Below are 23856 nucleotides of genomic sequence, written 5' to 3'. Positions count from 1 at the left end.
CAGCAGGCCATCTTCTAGGAAGGAGAAGGTGTGTTGCCCTTAATTTGTTTGTCCCACCACAATCTCCACCCTAAAAGGACATCCATAACCAGACAATTCTCCTCCCTCACCCTGTCGCTTTTAACACAAAAAGAATATAAATATATAATATATATATATATATATTTATAATTCCTAGCTGCCCCCTCAATTTCCATTTTGTTTATTCCCACTTCACGCCCTTTCATTTTGCACAAATCCCATTCTTACCCCCATTTTATAATTTTCTTCCAACTACTCTTCCCAACATTCCAACTTCACCTAACGAATAACATATATATATTGTTGTTCAAAGCCCTTTTGCTTTTTGTTGTGTCCTCTCAAAGCTCTTTTGCATGCATTATTTTAATTAGTATTACTAAAGTCTCCAATCTTTATGTGCAATTTGTAACTTATAATTATGTAAACCAAAAGCACAATTTTATCTCAATGCTAGTATAGTTTATCATTATTATTTAAAATCTATAATTTAAGTTTTGAATATAAGAAAAAATCTATAAAAAAAATCCATAAAAAGAAAATTAATTATGTCTCATATTTATACAGCATTTAAGAAATGGACAGTTTAGTAATATTTTCTTGAAATACTTCAACCTGATTGGGCCTCTCATCTAGGCCCAACTGTCCTGTCCCAGAAAATTGGGTATGTAGAAATTAATAGGAACACCCAGAGCCTAAATGTAGGAAGATGTCTAAAAGAAAAAACACACATCAAAGTTGCTTAATTATTGTGATATGTCACATATCATATTCATATGGGGCCAAAACTAGAAAAGTTAAGCTTTTAGTGACAGGAAAAACTATTTCTGCTGTGAGAACAACCAGATAATAATTAGATTTACATTGTACTCATCAAAATAGTACAATATCTGAAGGACCGGCTTCGGAATCGGAATCGGAATCGGAATCATGCTAGATGCAGTCGGCATTGTACGGAGGAAAAATGATACTTTCACACAAACTTTTGTATTGGATTACGGATGTTCGGAGGTCAATGTCGATCTTTCCCAAGAAACTGTACGGTCACAAGCAGCATCACAGCCACCGGCCACCGCGGCCAGCTTGTTCATCTTCACTTTCATGCCCGAAAACGTCTTCAGATTTGTGGGTGGCACTGCTTTTCCTTGCTCCTAGAATTGAATAAATTGGTGTTACTGTTTGTGTAGAAAGTCAGATAAGAGATGCGATATTTAAGCTTTTTTGAGTTGGGATTACTGTGAGATTATTATTTTAACATACAGACCGACTGTTTAATTGCATCTAAAGATTTGTTTTAAGTGCTTAAGTTAGATGCAAACAGTTGAAGAGAGTAGCCATTCCCAAAATCACAATTACAAATGCCGGCTGCCGGCTGGGCTAAAAATAAAAAATAACATTTAATCCCTTATTTTTGTTTTTGTAAATTTTCAAACAATAAAAACAAGAAAATGAGATCTTAACTTTGCATCTTTTTAAATAGAAAACGAAGAGTCGATATAAAAAATAAAAACCGACCATAATCTGAAAACAGAAAGCTATGCCCCCCCTTTATCAGCAAAAATCAAAAAGGAAACTAAGCCCCCCAAATTGTCAGCCCTCATTCAAGAATAGAAATCTTGAGGTCATACACAGTGTCTACTGTAACTCTTGGGTTATTGGATTACTCCACCTTATCCACAAGTCAAAGGTTTATTATTATTTATGATATTGTCAATAATAACCAGCAAAAAAAAACTCTCCTTTTAACCTAGAGCCTCAGAACATTGTGTAAAAACAACAAAATATCAAATTAACCCGCATCAAGTCTTAACGTTTTTGTTAAAGCAAAAACAGAAGGGCATCTCAATCAGCACCCCAAATTGTTTGCTTTTTCAATTTTATGGCCCCTTGGCGCTAAGGACTAGCGAGACTAGCACTTCTGGCTCCAACAGCGAAAGGAAAGCCTCCTATAGCAATCACAGCTTTTCAGAAACTCCACCACATTCATAATAATCGTTATCAAAATTAACGTCTCAACTATAAAAACCAAAAACTGATCTAAATTCACTGAACAAGCACCATCAATGGCGAACGGAATTTCTCAGACCCCAACTGATACGACCACGAGACTTTCTTTTCTTTCTTTCTATATTTTCCTTTGGTTTTGATTTTCATAACAGTGGCTTTTGAAGAGATACAAAAAAATGATTTAGTTGACCACTTTAAAACTCCCTCCAGCTGCCAGGGTAATACTGGCAACAGCATGGACCAAATATCGCCTTTGGGTTGGCAGACCTGTGCCTTCGTCGTCGACACCCTCAACGGTCTCAAGTACAGCAGCCAGTACTTATCCGAGCAACAGTGTCGATAAAATCTCTCCCATTGTCTTAGCAGACATGCTGCCTTCATGCTCAACTTCCTCGCCAGTCTCTAGTACAGCCGCATCTAACACTAATTTCCTTTTTGCAATTTCATAAACATTCTCATCAACTGTATTTTTGGTCACCAACCTGTAGGTAGAATGGTGATTGTATCAGAAACAATATGGAAGGTAAAATGATAGGTGAGGTAGGTTTGAGGGAATAGCCCCTACCGGTATATGGTCACTGGTTTTGTTTGCCCAATGCGATGACATCGATCTTCAGCTTGTCGATCAATCTGTGGATTGAAATCCATGTCGTGAATAACAACAGTATCAGCTCCAGTCAAGTTCAAACCCTGCCCTCCAGCTCTTGTTGACAATAAGCATGCAAATATTGATGGGTCACTGTTGAATGTATCTACTATTGATTGTCTCTCTGCCACCTGTGTACTGAAATTTAAGAGAAAATTTCGAACACAATAAGAAATAACATTACTTTAAAAAAATTCATTTTCCTTCTTGCTAGAAAAGAACACGATGATTGTTTATGAAAATTTTAAAAGAAAACTCAGAAATCAATTCGTTACACAAAGTTGTTAACTATGTTCATTGCACAATTGCATGAATGTCCTCTCAGAAATAGCCTAGTCACACGGAAATAACACATGAATATTACTGTTATTAATCTAGCGGATTAGATACCAACACCCCGAAAGTAATTGTGAAACCAAATAAATTGCAACAACAGTCAGCTGTCAGCTTCCAAGGAAAAAGAATTCTTTTTTTTTTTTTTTTTCCTGAGAGGAACCTTGTCAAAGCAAGTGAACCTGGATACTGGTAATCACCAGCTGGGACAACTCGTCTGAGGCCGAGACACCAGCAAAAAACTATTTGCAACAGGATGAAATGGCTACAAAAGAAAGACAAGTACGGCAGTACCTTCCATCAAGGCGCCTGTAAGAAACCCCAATGACATCCAAAGTCCACTCCAAGATATCAAGCATGGATGTCCATTGGCTGAAAATCAGAACCCGATGCCCACTTTGCCTCAGTGAAGGTAGAAGTTTGGCTAATGCCTATAACACAGCAGAGCAACTTGAATCATTTTGTGTGCAAGATGTTAAAATGCTACCACTTTTTGCCAACATTCTCACATTCAAAATTCAATACATCAATTAAGACAGACCTGACACTTTGCTGAAAGCATAACATGTTCATCTGAAAGAGGTCCCTTCATATCAGAAACACCATAATGAAGTAAAAGCTGCAAAAGGGCATAATTGGAATGCAAATCAATGTCAACTTATTTAAACAACCCTAGACACTGCTCGCCAAAAAAAAATTAATGAATGAAGTCCAAACCAAAATCCAACATGAAATCATTAAATTTTTCATCCATTTATCAAAAAATAACAGCACAATCCACAGGGAATTATTACATTTGACTCCTGCATTGTTTTCTTTGAAGAAGCCTCTTTCAGATACACAACTGTTCTTTCAAATATTCCTCAACAACAACATATCCAGCCTTTATCCCACTATGTGGGGTCGGCTACATGAATTCTAGACTTCCATGTATTTCTGTCTTTTGTCATATCCTCATTTAGATCCATATATTTCATATCAAATTTTAATGTCTCCCAAAGTCTTCTTGGTTCTACCTCTACCTCTTTTTGTGACTAATTGTTCCATTTCATCAACTCTCCTCACAAGAGCGTCTCTTAGTCTCCTTCTCACATAACCAAACCATCTTAGTCTAGTCTCTCTCATCTTCTCCTCGATTGGCACTACTCCTACCTTATTACGAATAACTTCATTTCTAATTTTATCATTTCTTGTATGTCCGCACATCCATCTTAACATCCTCATTTCCGCTACACTCGTCTTTTGCTCATGTTGGTATTTGACTGCCCAACATTTTGAGCCATACAGCAGGACTGGTCTTATAGCTGTCCTATAAAATTTTCCTTTCAATTTTAATGGGATTTTTCTTTCAAATATTCCTCAAAAGCAAGGAAAATTTTCTATAACTAGAAATGATGAAATACTCACGAGAAATTAGAGAAACACAAGGCTTCTTTGCTCCCAAAGTAGTAAAGTACATTTCCACCTTTATTTTTTTTTAATTAGTAAGATGAAAATTTTGATGTTATTGGCCAGTTCATGGAAAAAGAGGAGATGAAAATGCCGATTCCTAAAGTTTTAGAAGTCAATTAACATTATGCTGACCCTAACTTGGTTAGGAGAAGGTGCAGTTGATGAGGATGAAGTACAAGAACTGGGTTAAGAGAGCATTACATACACCATGATTGAATGTGGCAACATAACCTACCCAACTACACAAAATAGACAAAGATACACTCTTAGTCTAACTAATGGCTTCCCAGTGCCTTTGAAGAGCCTACAACTGCAGTCTCAACTGATAAGCCACATCAAAACAAAAAGGAACAAGGCAACAAGATCCTCCTACTGCAGTCTCAACTGATAGGGTTATGCAAGCGTATATATACTTTACACATATAGGACTATCCAGATTTTTCATTATTGAGTACTGCATACAGATAACGAAAGAATTGCTCCAGGTCCCTCTCTACATCTCTCCAGTTCTCTCTTTTCCTTCTTCCTCCCTGTTTTCTTCTAGTTCTCTGTTCTTCTCTAACTTCTTCTCTCCTTCTCTTGGTCCTCCATCAGTAAGTCTTCTATCTTAAGTTCCCTTTCCCACCTATGCTACCACTAGGTTCACCTCTTGTCAATTCCCACATGCCAAAGTATGAGTCATGTCTTCTCAAACAAACATTAGGAGTTGCATAATCATTCCACACAGCTCCATGTTCAGCTAGCACAAACCTCCTACATTAGCTAATCCTTTTTACAACCAAGCCACCATAACCACAAATCCAACAATGCAGTTAAAAGTATCCAAACTTTGGATTCTCCAACCACATCTACTGACTGTGTACACAATAATTCATTCCACAAGATAGCAAGCGATATTTACAAGTCCCAAAAAACATGCTCAACTGAAAATTGAACTCACATCCTACACCTCCCCAAAGAAAGAAAGTTGCCAGTGCCACCAACAAGGGTGCTAGCAAAAATCCATGAAGTAAGTGGTTAAATTAGATAAGTTGCTCTTAGTCAAAGTAAAGCCAGATATTTTAGGTAAGTATTGTCTTTTCCAACCAGCCAATCTCTTCAGAATCATTTAACCACCACAATGTACGTGGTTGCGGCCTTTAAGAAACATACAATGGCAAACTCATTTATGAAGTAGGAAGAGATCCCACTTTCTGACCCAGTACAGTGGCCAAAACATCTATATTAGCCACCTTCCCAACTGGAATAATTTCAGAATTGGCCAAATACACTTTCTAAAAAGTGAACCCAGGACGCTAGCAAAATACAAGGTTCCTCTGCATTTTTTGAAGCCAGGTTGTTGACAAAGGCCCTAGAAGAAAAGGTAAACCAGTGCCTAATTCCAGTCCAAGGCCATAAACCCTTCAACACTTGTGAGACACTTCCAATACATGCTGGATACTTGTTTAAATGAGTCCTATTATTTCTCATTTTTCTAGAATTGAAGAATTGGTGACACGTGTTTAAAATGAAAATATTCATGTCCAATACACGCAAAAATAATTCCATTATAAATTCAAAAAAAAAAAAGTGTAGTTCTATGTATAAGCCCTTCCTCATTTTTTAATTTAAAAAATTTGAACCTCAAAAGTGAAAGTCCCATCTCATTTATGAGTAGAACTTTTTTAATAGGTATTAAGACTTTCTGTTCCCAAATCTTTGCCAATATGGTAGAGACTGAAAATATTTGCATATTACTTTTATAATAAACTGTGAACATATTTACTATGTAAAAGGATGCAGAAATGTAACTGTGTACTATACTCATGCATACATACACACTATGTATTTACATCAGAAGCTTACCAGTGTAGTGTCCTATTTGTTCTTTTTTTTTCTTTCCTTTTTTCCTTTAAATAATGTGACCATGTCCTATGCCTGTATCCATGCTTCCTAAACTAAAGCATGATTAATGCAATTTAGACATATTCCCTGTGTACCAAAAAAGGCTATCCTGTTCCTTGAGAAATCAAAATAGATTAAGAAAGAAATATATCTTTAAAAAAAAATCAGGCCAGGTAACTACAGCAAAGAACCATACTGACAGTTGGGTTTGTCAAAGTAATGAGACCAAAAGAGGCATTATCACAAAAAGTACCCGGTGAATAGAGAAGTCATTGTAACTCTTGAGCTCATCAATTACTCTGTTCAAGGAACACTCAAAGCCAAACACACCCTTAGGATGCAACTTTTTAGCAAATCGAACAACATCCCCATCAGTGTAAATACGCCTCACCAGTAAAGGATGATTTGCAATCTAAAACAAACAAACAAGCAGAAAATACACCTATTAGACAAAACAACGTGTGTCCAGATCCAAAGCATTTACATTTAAAGCAAATTAAAGGTAAAGGAATTGCAGCACCTTGCGTAATTGAACAAAATAGTTAGAAATCTGACGCTGAGGAAGAATGCCAACAATATTATTGTTGCACTGTGGCGACTTCAAAATACGAGCTTGTGAAGCTGTACGATACTCCTCAATGGCTTCCTTATAGGCATCATCCTGCTGGGTTCCCATTTCCACATATTCAACCTGTAACAATTAATTTTAATACTTGAATAATTAACAGATCAAGATATCAAGTAAAAAATGTTCCCAAAAATCATCAATATCTAGTTTGAAACTTATAACAGGAAAAAGTGACTGCCTTACATACCCGCTGTATCTTTGGGGCTAATTGCTCCATTACATCAGATTTTAAACGCCGCAAAATAAATGGTCCCAGTATGGACTTCATATGGGAAATCAAATCCCTATCTTCCGAATTGAAAAACTTTTTCAAGTCTACATCTCCAGTTTCAAATAGACCAGGCATCATAAACTCCAACAATGACCACAGCTCCTGCAATGAAGACACACCAAGTCAAATGAAGGTACCAAGTAACTGCATAACAGCACGTTTACCAATGCTAACTTCAATGTAGCTGCCACATAGGATATGAATATGATAAGATAAAATCTAATACAACAATGAACTGTGCTCACTTCAGCAGACAGAGCCAGACAGAATAAAAGGAAAAGTTGATGTTAAGGACTATGCAATCATATTCTTGAGATAGGTCAATGGTATTTTTCTCATATAATTTTAAGAAAAAGTAAATAAACAAAAAGAAGAACAAGGAAAAACATAACATACAAAACCTGATCAGTCAACAAGACCAGTTCACATTTTAAATCTAATTTCTTACGGCCAACATTACAACTAATAATAAGCATGGACTCCAATAATTTTGCTTTTTCATATCTCAGAAAGATTAATGGACATATAGGAGCAGTGTCCAGTTAAATATTCAATTCAAGTAAGAGAGATCATTCCCACTGGAGCAGTGTATAAAAATGCAAACTTAAGCACGCTTTAAGCCCAAAGCAGCATACTTGGGGCTTTTGTGTGCAAAGCTCAGGGATTTTAGCTGAGCGCAATAAAAGCACGCTTTAGTTGCTCTTTTACTTGAACTTCAAAGCACAAAAAAACACACTTACTAAATATGCTTTTTTTTTTTAAAAAAAAAAAATCAGTCGATTTGTTTAAATTTTTGTAATGATGTGTCTGCTTGAATGAAAACCTTACCTAAAAAAGGTTGTTTAAGATATGATCAAATCATATATACATTTGAAAAAAAAAAAAAAAGACTCAAATGTACTTATTGAGCAAAAAATATTGATGGAAACATGTAATTAGGTGTAAATTAGGAATTGCTAATATATTCTTGATTCTTATATATTAGGGATTGATGGTTGATGATTGATTCCTGATTGCTATAAATTGCAGTTGTTTATTGATTGTAAATAAGGGATTGATTGTTTGGAAATTGCTGCAAATTAGAGGTTGATTGATTGGGGATAAGCGTAAATTAAGGATAAGTTTTTTTTCCTTACGCTTTTTTTATGATTGTATGAACTTGTAAATGGGTATAAAATATAAAATGAAAAATGGTATCTCATCATTTGTTAAATTTGCAACCCTAATTTTTATTCAGTTTTTTTTTTAATGATTGCCTTTTATAATAGTTTATATTTTTTATGCTTATAAAAGTTTATACTCTTTATTTCATTTATGTGCACTTCACTTCGCTTAAGCTACGGGGTCACCTTCCAATAACATTTTACAATGAGAAAACAAAAGTATCAACTTAATAAGGGCCAGGAGTAAAAATATAAAAAGTATCAGTTTCAAGTTATTCCAATTTGGATAAATTTTCTATTTACGGACTTACCTTGATGTTAATATGGTTTCTCAAATGTCAATAGATATATTTTCACACTATTCTGGATTTGGATAGCATGTTTCATTATCTCATAACAGATTATGGTTTATTGCAATCTCCAAAGATACATTTCCAGGTTTCTAAAGATACATCTTTCAGATCAAAGCTTCCAATATTACATCCATCCACAAAGATGAAGAATAAATACATTATTATAAAATAATCTCAATTGTTTTCTCTAAATTGTAGCTCTTCTCCAGCATAAGCCATTTGTGCACCAACTAAGCACTTCTTATAAAACAGCGGTGCAGAGTAACATCATTCATTTAATCAACTATCTAGAGTACAGTGAAAGCAACCATAATATTCTAGAAATAGCTACTACAGAATATCAACTTAGAATCTTAAAGAAAGGGTGTACAAGGAGCATACATGTAGATCATTTTGTAGTGGTGTCCCTGTAAGCATCAGGCGCTGGTTGGCATTTCGCGCAACGGACATTAGGTTTTTCCATCTATAGCTGTTTTTATCCTTCAATGCATGAGCCTCATCCATAAGCACACAACTCCATTGCCAACGTTTCAGAATTTTCCTATCATCTTTCTGCTGCATGCTGCAGAAAGAGCATAGTGTCAAAAACAGCTTCCAAGTGAACACAGAAAGACTTGAGCTTAAGTCCAAAGTAAAGCAGACCTGTGTCGTTCAAAAAGTGAGTAACATGCAAGAATAACATTAAACGGAGGTGGCAACCCAGCCTTAGCCAAAGAGCTCAACTCTTTTGAATATGCTGCCCGGCCAGACCCATGATACAGGAGTACAGAAAATGAAGGACACCACTTCTTCAGCTCTCTTTCCCAGTTTTCTAGAACTGAAGCAGGGCACACTATTAAATGGGGGCCCGGATCATCTTCCAAGTGTTTCAGCAAGGTTAAATATGTTATAGCCTGTTTGTATCAAAAAGATGGGTTTCAATTATGTGGATGACAAAATTTATATGCAGTGCTCAGATAAATGAAAAGGTGTGAGCTCAACCTGAATTGTCTTACCAAGTCCCATCTCATCTGCCAATATTGCTGCATCGAATAGTAATCTGGTATCAGTTGCCTTCAGAAACTAATAAGATCACACACACTACTTGACTGAATATACTGGACAGTGGAAATTAATCAACACTTTTGACTCAGGCTGTGAAGTCAATGGAGTTCCACCAAACACACAGTTCTTAAGCTTCGGGCATCCAAGTTCACTTGATACTCGAAGAGCACCTCATATTGTTTGAGCTTCTAAAACATGAGTGGGCAGAAAGGAGAGGACAACCAAAGTTTGAAAAACATTGAAGTCATAACACCTGCTGGAAACCATGAGCTCTATGGCATTTTGAGGTATGTCATGGAACAGTCAACAGACCAATAATGACCACTGCTCAACTGCCAAAATTTGTCACAGAGTTCCAGTAACTGTAGATTATCTTGTGAAAAGCAAAATTACAAAGATAAACACAATTTTGTACAGCTATTTTAACAAAATTTACCGAAAGGACCACAACTCATAGCGTAAAATTTGCACTAGCCTATCAACTCTTATTGAATCAATCAACAAGCTAAAAGCTCAACAGATACATTACAAAAGGTACTATCCACATATAGGGATTCAATTGTGACAAGCAAGGTACTTAGGGGCAAAAGCCCCCTTAAGGCACTAGGACACTCTTACTGTCCGAGGCACTAGGAGCCAAAAGCGCTTGCCTGAGCAAAGCAAGGCATTAAATTGACAAAAAAAATTAATAAAAAATATTTTTTAACATAGAAAACACAATCAGATAATGAATATAATAAAAGAACATCTAAAATACCCTCAAATACAAACAATCAACCTTAAAGTAACATAAATTATCTGCAATACGTTCAGTATTATGTAACAAACAAACAATGTTTCAAGAAAAAAGAAAACAAATAAACAACATAATATATATGTAACAATAACACACAAAAGCACACAGGAGCAGCAGTAACTCCTTCGCACAACACCTATAGGCTATTTCAGCAATAGAAAAGCATCAAAGCAGCAAAGTGAGTGAACAACCCTAGATCCATAGTAGACCAGACTAAAAAGTTCAATTGGAGGAGGGATGACCACCAGAAGGCTGCCTGTCACAGGTGAGCCTGCTGGTGGAGACAAGTCGCCGGGAAGGCCAGCCACGCACCAAGGGTTCCCAGCGCGTGATGATGCCAACCAACCTCCGGCAACTCCTCTCAAACTCACCTCCCTCAAATCTGCAAGATTATGTCCATTACACCTATCAAAAAGCAAAAAACATGGAGAAATTGAAAGAAAATTACAGTGCTTTGCATGGATTACATTGCAGCAGAGAAACAAGTTCGAGTATGCTTCTCTCTAATTGAAGTCTCATTTTCCTATACTTATTTGATTTTTTGGGACATTACACAAGCGTCTCTGACTTTCAAAGCCGGGAGCCTTTCATTTTCATTTTGTTTTTTCTTAGTTCCACCATAGGCAAGCGCCTGTGGTGCTTGACACCTCATCAGAAGTGCAAGCCTAGGCAGCACCCGAGTAAAGGGGCCTTGCCTGGCACTACGCAAGGTGCTTCCATGGAGCCTTGCGACAACCGAGCACCTTTCTTGCCTTTGACTACACTGGTGACAAGCATGAGAAAGAAATACCTCCTCCTATTCCCTTTCTGTACAGCAGAAGAAGAAAGTTGACACCAACAAGCTGGTAGGGTTTTAGAACTGGTTGGAAATCCATATCCTCAGACCCACATGCTGCATATATGTCATCCTGCAACAAAAAACATAACTAGTGAAACGCTTAAATCCCCGAGAACTACAGTTAAAAGTAAGTTTGATTCCAGTAAGCATGCAAACAAGTGATTCACATTAGATGATGAGAATATCTAATTTTCAAGCTACTTTTTCTTCAGAACACCAACAAAAAAACAGATACAACGCCAGAGTGACAAAACTGGTAGTCCTAAAACCTGCTGTAAAGTGCAATCAGGGGCGAATCCATGCGTGAGCTGCCCAGGGCAGCTCACAATTAAAAATAGTTTTTTAATATAAAAATTATTTTTTAATATTAAAAAAATAATTTTTAATATAAACAATTATTTTTTTAATGTAAAAAATAATAAATTTTACTAATAATTCAGTCAAAAAAAATTCCAGCCCACCCCAAAATTTGTAATGTGTAATTTTATACCTCAAAAAAAAATTTTAGCCTCTCCCTACATAGATTTCTGGATCCACCCCTGAGTGCAATATTTCTGCATTTCTTTTACCCTTGTTTGGATGGGGGTATGAAGGGGGAGGGGAGGGAACATGATACCATCCCTTTCTTACTATTGTAACTTGTAATTTATTTTGAAAATGAAGGGTACAATTGTACTTTGTTTTTGTTACTTTAGCATTCCATCCCCTTCCATTCTCTATCCAAACAAAGTAAAGTTAGAATACACTAATTTATGTTTCATTCTTCCAAAATAAGGGGAGAGTAACAAACTTGTTATTTCTTCCCTTACCCTTCCATACCATTCCATCGTACCCCACCCTCTCCCAGTCAAAATCTAGGGGCACTCTCACATTGAGAACATAACAGACAGGTTCATTCAACTAGTTCAACATCTATCCAAGACAATTTTGAGAGTTGAGATAACCAAATAGCCTAATGCTTCTGGAACTTCTCAATTTCAGTTCAGAGAGGGAAATGAAAGAGAGGAAGTATAAAAGAAAAAGATAAGAGGGATCCCTTATCACATATTGAGCACTCTCAGTTCACTCAATGTGGCTCTCTCTTTTCTCTACATATTCATGCCTAAATTCCACCCAGACTCCTCTTACCATTTGGGTCATTTTTATAAACACCCCATATGACTTATTTTTAGTATTTCAGATCCCTGTAGTTTGCTTTTTAATTAAAACATCACTTTCTTCAGGTTGAGTCCAACAGTGTCATAAAAATTATTTAAAAAAAGAAAAAGCAATGGCTCTGCAACCCTCTCTCTATATAAATCACTTGCAAAAACTCGCACTCTTTCCCTCTATTGCAAAAGTTATTGTTCCTTCTTCACTGAACCACCATCACCTTCCTCTTTTCTCTTCTCTCTCTCTCTCAATATATGCACCCACAAATACATGTACAAGTGCCTGTATCTATGGATGTATTTTTCCCAAATTCTGGAGAAAGATGAAGAGGTTATAAACCTACTCCATCTTGCACTTGATTAATTGGAGAGATTTTCCCAATTATTAAACGACTTGAATAATTATTAAAATTTTATAAATATATTAAAAAAAAAAAAGGGAGCCAATTTGTTTTGTATATATATTGTGTGTCAATTTCATGTTTGTCTTGGCTAATCAGTATTTGCATCTCTACTCTACCTTTCTATTAAAATTTGTTGTGTATTTGGGTAGTGTGCATTCAAGGTTGTCTTGTGGGTTTTAGGGTTCCCACTACAACCAAATATGTGCATTACACATGTAGAATATCAATTGAGCAATGAGAATCAGCTATCCAAATTGGAAAAAAAAAAAAAAAGAAAAGGAAAATGTAAAACTCCCACATTTTAAGGTTCATGCTCGTGTTCTTTCTATAACCCATTAATTGGATGTGCATAAACCAGCAGAGTAACGTGTGTGTGTGTGTATATATATATATATAGAGAGAGAGAGAGAGAATCAAAAAAGAAAGGAAACAAAAAAAACTAGAAGAGCATGAACTCTACTAATGCATATAAAAAACGGTAGTTTGATCCGAGCTATCCAAGACACAAAAATCCTAGGCAATGGGTAGAAAAATTGTTCGAACCTCTAACCATATCTGCTAGCAAAAAGAAAAACGAAAATCATCACTCATGAAAGCAAAGTAGCACGCAAGACCACACGTCTCCCCACAATGTAAAGTTCAGTCATCTCTCTTCGCGAGATATTTCATTATGGATGGTATACCTTTCTTCTCCGTCATTGAACTAGCTTAGTTACCGGGGACCTAATGTATTTACTTATACACAGCTCCCTACTCCACATTTAACTTCACTAACCTATCTATTCTGGATGCATTTAAACGGCAACAAACAGTTAAAGAGACTACTTTATTCACCTGAGTGACAATCCTCACTGAAGAATTCTCAACTTCAGCATACCTATCACAGGCCGCCCCGGACGAGCCGTACAGTTCCCCCCGCAGCTCCGCCGATATCTTTCCACACTTCTGCAGAGCCTTCCCAACCACATCCTCCTCCTCCTCCTCCTTCTCCTTCTCCTCCTCCGAAAATCCGAGCTCCGTTTCATCATCCTCCGTCGACTTCACCTCGATCACATCCGCAAAATCATCGCCGCTGTCCTCATCGACGACAAACCTCCGAGCGCGAGCCGTCTGCGGCCGAGCCTCCTCCGTATCCTCCACGTCATCGTCCTCCAAATTCGCGACGGAATTTGGCCCCGACTCTCCGATGACCTCAACCGAATCGTCGCTGCTGCAGCGGCTGGAATTGCAAACGGATTTGGCGGTGGAACCATAGGCGAAGGACTCGATCGGAGGCGGGGGCTTGGGGTTGGGTTTGAAGGCTCTGGAGGGGTTGAAGGAGTGGTCGGACCATTCCTCGTCGGAGATTTCTTCAAAACCGCGCTTCATTTGATAGGGCGTGTGAGACTTTGCGAGTGCAAAATCGGCTGAAGAATTTGCAATTATCCCTCTCTCAGTTGGGAATTATCTAGGGTTTGAGAGGGAGAGCGACAAGACCGCCATTTTCACGGAATACAGTGCGAGAATCAGAATTGAGGGAGAAAAGGCGGCACCAGTTGAGTGACAGATCGACCAATTAAAAAAAACAAAAAAGAAAAGAGAAAAAGTGACGACTGACAGACACGGGAGTGAGGCTTCGGCTTCGGGTCGGCGAGGAAATAGCAGATCAAAGGAACAAAGCCCATTTCGGTTCGGTATTGTCAATTTAAAGCAGCAATTGGAGCCCCACTTATGCCCAATTAAGAAATAGCAGGCCCATCTAACTTATGTCCAGCGGGTGCTGCAGAGCTATTGTTGGGCCGAGATCGGGCCTAAGGATTGGGTCCGATACCGAATTATGGGCCTATTATTTGGGCTGAGTCCAACGGAATCAATACGGTCCACAATTGATTACAATAAATAATCACATTTACAAATATTTGTAAATATTATCCAATGCACGTGCTATATAAATACAAGATACGGGTTCTTAACTTATTATTAAAAAAATAAATAAATATCCCTATGCGTATGTCACTACCCACGACTACTCTTCAAACTTAGACAATCAACTTAATCCTTGTAAAAAGCCCATTTAATCGGTCTTTTGATGCCGATTCTTTAGTTTTTATTCACTCTATATATACTTCCATTTAGAACCCAAAAATTTGCAGGAATAGTTTATAATTATATAAATACTGCAAGAAAACCATTTTATATACATTTTCTGCACATAAAGTATTCTGTGTGGACTTCATTTTCCCAGTGAAATTTATATATATAAATATATATATATATATGGCCAGGATTGCAGACTCTCTCTCTCTCTCTCTCTCTCTGTGGAGTGGACTCACGAGGGGAGGAGGATGTATTATGTATAGTCTCCATAGCTCTCATTACAAACTGCAGAAAATGCAAATTTGAGTGCACCACCATGCTGGGCTTTGTTGCACTTTATGCTCATCTCAGCTTTGACCATTGTTTGTTTGCTCTCATTATCTTCTTTTTCCAATGCATCCGACAATATATATTTGGTTTTATGAATTAATTTTGATGAGGGAATATTTACAAGGGGGCAATTTTACTATACTACCCCTGGGAGGTTACCATTAACTCGGAGCCATGTGTGCCAGTAAAGACCAATATGCGATCGCCACGTGTCAAGACTTAGGAACTCCGCTTATCTTTATAATCTTTATTATGATTTTGAATTGGAAAGAGATAAAGAAGAAGATTAAGTCAACCAATGATATCTTTAAATATTCCAAGAATTATCTATATTAGGGAAGATTATCTTTTCTCTCCATGGAAAGGGGATCCAACCTCTCATTTTGAAATATATCTTATCTCCTAAGGGAAAGGCCACAGGACATCTATAAATAGAGGGCAACCTCTACAGGTATAGGAATCTGACTCTTAAGGGACTCATATATTATTTTTCCATTACTATTATACTCCTCAAAAACTCTATGAACTGACTTGAGCGTCGGAGGGATCACGGGGAGCAAGTCCCCACCCTTTTTGCAGGTACTTGGTCCGAGGCAGAAAAAGGTGATCGACTCTGCATCATCAAATTCTATATTGAATATTTTTTGTATTAACGAATGTTTCACCGTATTTAAAATATATCAAACTAAATAATAATTATATTTTCATCGTCTCGAATTTTTCTCATACGTCGAATTGCTAACAAAGTGCCTAACAACTTTTTCTTCAAACCCAACTCGCTCAAGTAGCTTTGTTGAATATATTTAAATGTCTATATAATATGCATTTTGACTTCTTTTATAATTTTCTTTTCATTTATATACATATAAAGGAAAAATTGCATATATATAAATGAGAATTAAAAAACAAAATAGAAATATATAGTAGTCTAATCATTAAATAGAGAAGCAAAGAATTAACGTACAGGTTTGTTATATATTCAATTTGAGAATTTGCAAGCTCTCAATTAAATAGTTCTAATTTATTGAATAATTAAATTCATTAAATTAAATGTCATTAAAAAATTATTCTCAAAATTTTAAACAGAATGAGTTTTATAATTTTCTGTTCTAAGAAATAAGAAAATTAGATTATAAAAATAAAAAAATTAAAAATAAATTCAAAACTTAAAATTAAAAATTAAAACGCAAAGATAACACGACCTAAGTCTTTTGGATCTTAATTCTAAAGGATCCAAAATAGATTTGAAAAATTTGTCGTTATCTCAATTCAACCCAATAAAGTTTTCATTTAGTCTTAGAAGTATTCAAGTCAAAACAAACTTTAGTGATGAATTTCAACCATCATTAATTAACTAAAAATGAATATAAAAAATAAATTTAATTCCATTTAGATTGTCGTTTACTACCCATAAATAAACATGCCCTTCGTAGATTTAGAAAAAGAAGTGCATGTGTCACCGCTAAATATATATTTAATTAAAATAATTATTGTGCAATCATCAACTATATTAATATAGAGGTTACAATTTTATCCAAACAAAAAATGTACCTTGATTGATTGAATTGACCATTTCATCAATATTGTGTAATTATAAGCGTAAGCTTGTTTAGGTCAAACCACCTCACCAATTTCGTGCAGCTTTTTTTTATTCTTAATTTCTCTCTATGATATGTGTGATTCAAATCTATTACATAATTTTAATTATAATTATCTTATTGTTACGTACATTGTGTTGATTCATAAATTTTATAAAAAAAAAAAAATTGTTTCCACAACTCAAATGATGCGTAGTTGACACATGTGAGCGGAGTGGACTCTTTAGAAATAAAGGGCTGAAGCACCCAGATTAAGTACTCAACTAAATTGACTAACCAATAATTTAATTACCATTTTATAATCTAGACTGTACCATATATTCTGACAAGTGGTCTTTAAGAGTTAAAAAAGGAACTATTGTGACCTTCATACGATGAACCTTATTACAATATTTCAACCTCAACTCAAGCAATTTAATTTTTTAGACACTGAGGCACAAGCAGCTTTATTCGGTTTTATTATTATTATTTACAAATACGATACAAGATTTGTAGGATAGTGACTTTGAAATTCCTTGCTTGTTCATCAAGTCACCTCGCAAGAGATCAAGGGTTCATTCACATGAGCAAATGTACCCCTCTATTAAAGAGTACTATTTAATACTTTTAAATAAAATTTAAAACAAACAGGTTTATTTAGCTTTATTAGTTTGCCCAATTCACAAAAATTTGGTAAATTTTAATTGGTTTATATATACACATACCTAGCTAATCTTTATTTTATTTTATTTTTAATTTGAGACAACATGATGGACCAATTCAAATTCCAACCGTTCAAGTAACCCGATTGAAAAAAAATGGAAAAAGAAAAAGAAGAAACCTATGCAGCCACGTTGGATCCATTATTATTTGTTGGTACTATAAACGGGAAGCAAGGGGTCGTGGAATTCGATTGTTCTTGAGAAGCTGTCTTTCTGACTGCCCGAGAAGTGGACTCTTGGTTTTCGGATTAACTGATAGTGATAGCCCCAGGTTTTCATGCAAATTCTCGTGCCCTTTATTGCTTTTTTCTATTATATTAATTGCTAAAGCTATGCACGTATATATAGACAAAAATTAAAAGACTTCAAATGAAAACTCTAACTTCTAAAATAGATAATTGTTAACCATTTCAGTTACCAATTATCTAGATGTGTTAGTATTGTGAGTTTTATTTTCCCTACGCATTTGATTTGTGTCATTTTATCTCAACCCAAATAAAAAAGCTTGCTCATAATTAGGACTTAATTATATTCAATATCATTCAAGTATAAAGGTTTTATGTTGAAAATAAGTGACTATAAAACTCTCTTAATTTCAATAATATATTTATTTAGATGTAGTAATCTTATACCTACTTTCCTTACATATATATATGTGGCCTGCAACTCTAAGTTCATGGTTCTTTAGTGTTGAATCACCTCAGCTAAAATTATGGAGATTTGCCTATCTTCTTTCTTCTCTATCCTATTCACTTGACAAACCAAAAAATCATGTATTTATATTGATATGAGACAAAGTATATTAGACTAATATAGGAGTGTAAGTGTGTAAATAGCATTTTCATGAATATAATAAATACACCTGAACGCACACAATACATAGAAAGACTTTCATTTTTCTTAATTAATATTTATTCAATTGTTAAGTCATGTGCAACTTTCTTTCCACGACCACGACCCTTGATTTCTCATCTTACTACTATGCATTATTCATTGTAAAATTGCATATCCACCATTTGTACAATCAATGATCTTTCTACGATTTCTCTGCTGAACGAGTTTGTGTTCTTTACCACAATATCATTTATCAAGAAGCAAACAAGCTATATAGTCTGTCACACAAACATCACTCAGAGTAGCAAAGCAGATATATATATATATAGTGTAATTACTAGATACCATAATCGAAAACCTACGAGGATCCGTTTTTCCTCTTTGTCTCATGTTGTTATTTCAATTCATCCTAATGAAAAAGCTGTATATATATATATGGATGACGAAACTATATATATATATATATGGCCAAATGATATCTTAATTATTTCATCTATATAAACACCCTCTATATGTCGGCGTCCAGTAGTCGGATCCAGTAATCTCACGATAAACTTGAGGTGTACACGAGATAGGAACTAGGCAAAGACCTCGGCTCTTGAGATCCAACTTCATTTCTTCCCTACCCTTTCTGTCCAAGGCTCCCCAAGGATCCTGAAAATAATAAGCAATGTCAAGTTATTCTTCCTTCCTAAGATTAATCGGCATATATAATATTTTTGGACACTGATCATTATTCAATATATTTTGGACTGCTTATTACCTTGCTTGCATTGGCTTTCATGTAAGGGTTGCTCAGTAGCTGCATGGAAAATATGAAGCAACAACTGTTAAAAAATATGAACCAATGAAGTATGCAAAATTCCGAATCGTTTTTAACATATGATTTAATTTCTTTTCATAGTGGATTTAGAGTTTGCTAGTGTGTATATAGATGAAATTCTCATCATTATAACAAAACTATATAGTGGCATTAATGCAAGGCCTAATATATTCAAAACATGATGAATAAAATTTTTATTATTATTTTAAATTTGTAATAATTGTATTGTTTGATGAAATGTTTAGTCACTAATCAAATATAATAAACAATGCACATCGTTTAAAATCCAAGATCCAATTATTGCAACTACTCTAATAATAATAATAAGGATTTTCGATCTATCTTTTGTGTGATAAAGAACATTAATCAAAGATATATTACTTTGGATATATTACTTAATCAAAGATATAAGATTGATGATATCGATGAGATTGATATTCAAATTTTTTTTTTCTTAAAACGTATTGATTTGATTTCGTAAATGAAACTATCAAGTAGTCACTTAATCTAGATTAATTTTAATGTAATTAGTAATAGAAGGTATTATACTATGGGTACGTGATATAAAAAAATCCAAAATTAACTTTCAGGCACGTGTTATGATAATAAAATATATTATTGTAATTATTCCTAATAATGAAAATGCTAAGTGATGCTATACACACACACACATATATATATGGATCACCTGCACTTGCTCCTGAAGGAACTTTATATAGCCAATTGCCTCCCCCAGCACAGATGCAGTATCAGTCTGACAAAAACCATCCAACCAGTAAAATAATAAGTTTATAATATATATTGATGAAAGTAACAAACTAGTGGAAAGAAATAAAAAAAAGAAGCCAATAATGCTTAATGAGGCAGCACATATATATAAATTAAACACTGTTCGAATTCTTAATTGGTGCTTTATGTACGTGTTTCTAAATTCTAACCTTTCCAAATGGAGACACAATTTGTTGGAGCGCTGAGATTTTGTCCGCAATCTTGACTTTTTGAACCTGCACCTGTTAATCAAGAAAAATATGAATCAACTACTGCATGCTATCAAGCTTAATGTTTTCTTTTTCATTTAAAAAAATTATAGATTTCCCATTTATATTCTGTATCTATACCTTTCCAGCGGAGACTGTAGAGTTCTCATGCTTAGCCTTCTTTATGTTTGTCTCTGAAGCCTCTTCTAACCTTTTCTTTTTTCCGTCATTGTTAATGCCCTGCCCTCTAAAGGTGTTGCCTCTTGTGTGGCTTGTTGACAATATTTTATGCTGAAATTTCCAGGATTAACAAATATACATTAACTTCCAGTATAGAAAATGATATCTATACTAAATTTTTATTAAAAATAGTCAAGATAACCTAAGTAGTAAACATATTTTCTAGTAATGATCAGAACCTCGACCGTTGATCTTCAAGTAATAATCCACAAATCACGAGCCAACCCTTTTGCAGTCTAGTATAGATATGTAAAATCATGAATTATTATTGAATGTGTGTGCATGCGTGTGTTGTTGTTTCTTGTACACTTAAGAAATAAAATTTGAAATTTCCATTTAACTTCTCGGGTTTTGTGTAAAAGTGAGTTATAAGATGTAGAGTTAGATAGAGCGAGCTTACTTACATGGGAATTAGGTGATTGGTTTCCCTGCTTCTTAGAATCAGGTAAGTGCAGTGACCTTAAAACTGGCTTGGATGCATGAACATCCACTGATGATGGCTTGCTTAATAAACTATTAAAAGATATAAGATCCGTAAAGCTTCTTGTGTTAGTGCATGGCACATCTGGCATTCCACAATAGTACTTGGTGCTATCACCAACCATTGAATTGTTTAGTCCCATCTCATATCCTCCACTTCCACTGCCACTGAAATGAATCCCTCCATTTTCATCCTTCACTTTCACCCCAAGATGCCCATTACATGGAAACGAACCAGAGTTTCTGTTCATGTTGCTGCCTCCAAACAACGTTGGAATATTGCTCATTGTCTGCTTCATATGGACAAAATGGTCAGTCGACTGTGGAAACCTATGATCCATTGTTGAAGACAAAGATATGTGGCAGTCTCTTGGGTCAAACTGGTGGTTGATCTCTGAGTCTGGGGGAGCAATAGACCAGTGGCTGACTAAGTTTGACAGTTTGTTTAACCTTTCACTTTCAATCAAGCCATCGTTAAACCCATTAAACTGCTTCTCGAAGTTGTTCAAAGATGGTGGGCTGGTGAGTTCCCAACTGTTGTCCATTTTCTTCAGGTAGTCGCAGGCTGGTTCAAAAATACCGGTGCACGAAGCCTTGGATGGCAAAAAGTTGATTGAGTTCTCTCCAGCCTCTTGGCCAGTGCTACTTCTGCAAGTGCTTTTCTAAGTTAATTTCATGGTTTCATGATAAAAACACACACACACACACATATATATAAGTAAATATATATTGTCAAAGGAAAGCCAAACCCTAAAATTTCAACCTAAGAACTAGAAACTAGAAGAAAATTAGTGAACATCTTGTTCATGCTAACTATTCACCGGTGCTCTTGGAGAAGTATGATGGTTCATCGTTGTGTTAATTTAATTTTAATCAGATTAATTAGTAGTACTTGTGCCGATGGTGTTTTGTCTTTCTTTTCCCCCTTCTTCTCAAGTGGGTGTCGCTATCTGGGTTGAATTTCTGCTGATAGAAGAGAAAAGGCTGGATTCTGGATGTGGGTTAGTTTGAATTTCAGAACTAAAACAGCCACCGAGAAGATTAAAAGGCAAAGAAAAGAAATAAAGAAACATTAAAGAACAAAACCTTGCTATTGATTTGCACCCACCGGTTTGAACATGAACAATAACCTTCCCTCCATTTCTTTTTGCAAAAGAAAGATATGTATACATTTCTCATTCCATGCACCCATCAAACATATAATATCAAGTTGCATAATTTTAATATCCAGCTTATTAGCAAAAAGATGGTGAACAAGGGTACCATATATAAGTTTCACCCAACTTAGTTCACACTAAGTCTCAAGTGATATAATTTTATGTATTGAGAAACAATCAGCTATTTTATTTTCTTCGCATTTGGGAAGTGTAGTTCAAGATTAATCAAACTTACAATAGAACATGGTTGATCCAGAGGTGATTATCAGAAGCAGTTTCTGCAATCAACTCGCTGGCAGAAGCAGACTCAACGAGGTGGCGAGGCGAGTCGACGCTCAACCCGGACTGGTTGGAGGCGTTTGTAAATGAGGTAGAGATGGAAACATCCTCCTCCCCAGAAGAGTTGGAATTAGGGTTTTGAGGCTGCCATGGATTGGTGTTACTGCTCCACGACGAGAGAGATGTCACATGGAGATCAGGCCACCAGTTGGGCGTAGCAGAAGAGGAAGCCATGGAACTGCCCGTACATTCTTCAGCCATATTTGCAGCCATATTAACAATTTGCATAGGTGCTGAAAACAACAATGAAGTTGAAGTTGAAGTTGATCTCAGGCTCTTGTTTCTTTCTTCTCTTTTTGCTAGGTAAAATATTAATATAGACAACAACAAACAAGGAGACACAAACAGGCCAGAAAGAAGACTAGATCTCCGGGTGCATATCACAGCTTGATCAAGCAAAAAGATAAAGAACAAAAGGAGAAGCAATAACAGTGTGCAGCAGAGCTTTGATCTGCGGAGGCAGATGATCCCTTCTTTGGTTATAATTAATTTCTTTCATATATATGAGCGGGTAGGATTGGAATGGAAGGAGTATATAGGATATGGTCCAATTGGTGGTGACGTACCGTTGATGGTTATATGATCAATTATAGGGCAGACAATAAAAAATGCAACCTGAGCTTTCCACTAAGGTTTGTGGACAATTATTATAGCTGGGGGAGGGGCCAGCAAAGCAAGAGTAGGGGCTTGCGCAGGCTTAATTAGGGTTTCTCTAATATGTTGTTTTTTTGTTTTTGTTTTTGTTTTTGTTGGGCACTCCCTCTCTCTCTCTCCTTCTCTCTCTCAAGTTGCTTTGTAAGGCTTAATTAGGGTCTCTCTATTATGTTGTTGTCTTTGTTTTTGTTTTTGTTTTTATTGGGCACTCCCTCCCTCCCTCTCTCTCTCTCTCTCTCGCAAGTTGCTTTGTAAGTGCTGATAAGTGCCAAAGCACCTTCCAGGGGAAGCAGGTGGATGAATTTCAGGTGAGTTGATGCCTAGAGGGTCTCTTCTTAAAAATACCATTCAAATTTAAAAACCCACAGTTCAAACACAGGACAGAGGATTGATGACAAGCAAGCTAGGCACAGAACTCAATGTTAGCCAGGGTCTGCATTGGGATGGTAACTGTCATCGGAACACAAATACAGTGAAAATATGAAAGTAATACTTTAGCTGTGATTGGAAAATAATGCTTTTTTTTTTTGTGAAATGGAAAAATGAAAAGAAAACAATTTACTTATGCATTATAATAATTTTGTTTTCTATTCTTAAATCCTGTTTCCATATATTGTAGCAATACTAGAGATTTTTTATATTAAATAGTGTAAATTGTA

General features: G+C 35.7%; 2 protein-coding genes across 2 annotated transcripts; both read right to left on the bottom strand.

The window, feature by feature from the left end:
• Window positions 1-1807: 1807 nt before the first annotated feature.
• Window positions 1808-14531, bottom strand: LOC127810103 (protein CHROMATIN REMODELING 19). Its single transcript, XM_052349357.1, has 12 exons — window positions 13823-14531; window positions 11386-11503; window positions 9737-9777; window positions 9398-9648; window positions 9137-9317; window positions 7156-7341; window positions 6861-7031; window positions 6594-6752; window positions 3546-3623; window positions 3299-3435; window positions 2591-2809; window positions 1808-2507 (listed from the first exon to the last, which is right to left on the bottom strand). The coding sequence occupies exons 1-12, from the start codon at window positions 14354-14356 to the stop codon at window positions 2345-2347; spliced, it is 2238 nt and encodes a 745-aa protein (XP_052205317.1). The 5' UTR covers window positions 14357-14531; the 3' UTR covers window positions 1808-2344.
• A 4343-nt stretch (window positions 14532-18874) lies between these two features.
• Window positions 18875-23042, bottom strand: LOC127809426 (transcription factor bHLH111). The gene is made up of 7 exons (XM_052348194.1): window positions 22440-23042; window positions 20972-21695; window positions 20469-20618; window positions 20289-20360; window positions 20039-20104; window positions 19291-19329; window positions 18875-19181 (listed from the first exon to the last, which is right to left on the bottom strand). The coding sequence occupies exons 1-7, from the start codon at window positions 22769-22771 to the stop codon at window positions 19017-19019; spliced, it is 1548 nt and encodes a 515-aa protein (XP_052204154.1). The 5' UTR covers window positions 22772-23042; the 3' UTR covers window positions 18875-19016.
• Window positions 23043-23856: the final 814 nt, after the last annotated feature.

The sequence above is a fragment of the Diospyros lotus genome, chromosome 9 (genome assembly GCF_014633365.1).
Source record: "Diospyros lotus cultivar Yz01 chromosome 9, ASM1463336v1, whole genome shotgun sequence".
Lineage (NCBI taxonomy): Eukaryota > Viridiplantae > Streptophyta > Magnoliopsida > Ericales > Ebenaceae > Diospyros > Diospyros lotus.
This window is presented reverse-complemented; position numbering and strand designations above follow the sequence as displayed.

What these genes read in the sequence shown, in the direction of transcription:
- LOC127810103 (XM_052349357.1), bottom strand. Translation starts at nt 14,356, where the DNA reads ATGAAGCGCGGTTTTGAAGAAATCTCCGACGAGGAATGGTCCGACCAC. An exon ending in CAGTGAGGATTGTCACTCAG is followed by an intron (nt 11,504 to 13,822) that starts GTGAATAAAGTA and finishes TTTTTGTTGCAG; the next exon opens with GATGACATATATGCAGCATG. An exon ending in AAACCAGTGACCATATACCG is followed by an intron (nt 2,508 to 2,590) that starts GTAGGGGCTATT and finishes TTCTACCTACAG; the next exon opens with GTTGGTGACCAAAAATACAG.
- LOC127809426 (XM_052348194.1), bottom strand. Translation starts at nt 22,771, where the DNA reads ATGCAAATTGTTAATATGGCTGCAAATATGGCTGAAGAATGTACGGGC. An exon ending in ACCAATCACCTAATTCCCAT is followed by an intron (nt 20,619 to 20,971) that starts GTAAGTAAGCTC and finishes TGGAAATTTCAG; the next exon opens with CATAAAATATTGTCAACAAG. An exon ending in TGAAAGCCAATGCAAGCAAG is followed by an intron (nt 19,182 to 19,290) that starts GTAATAAGCAGT and finishes TATTATTTTCAG; the next exon opens with GATCCTTGGGGAGCCTTGGA.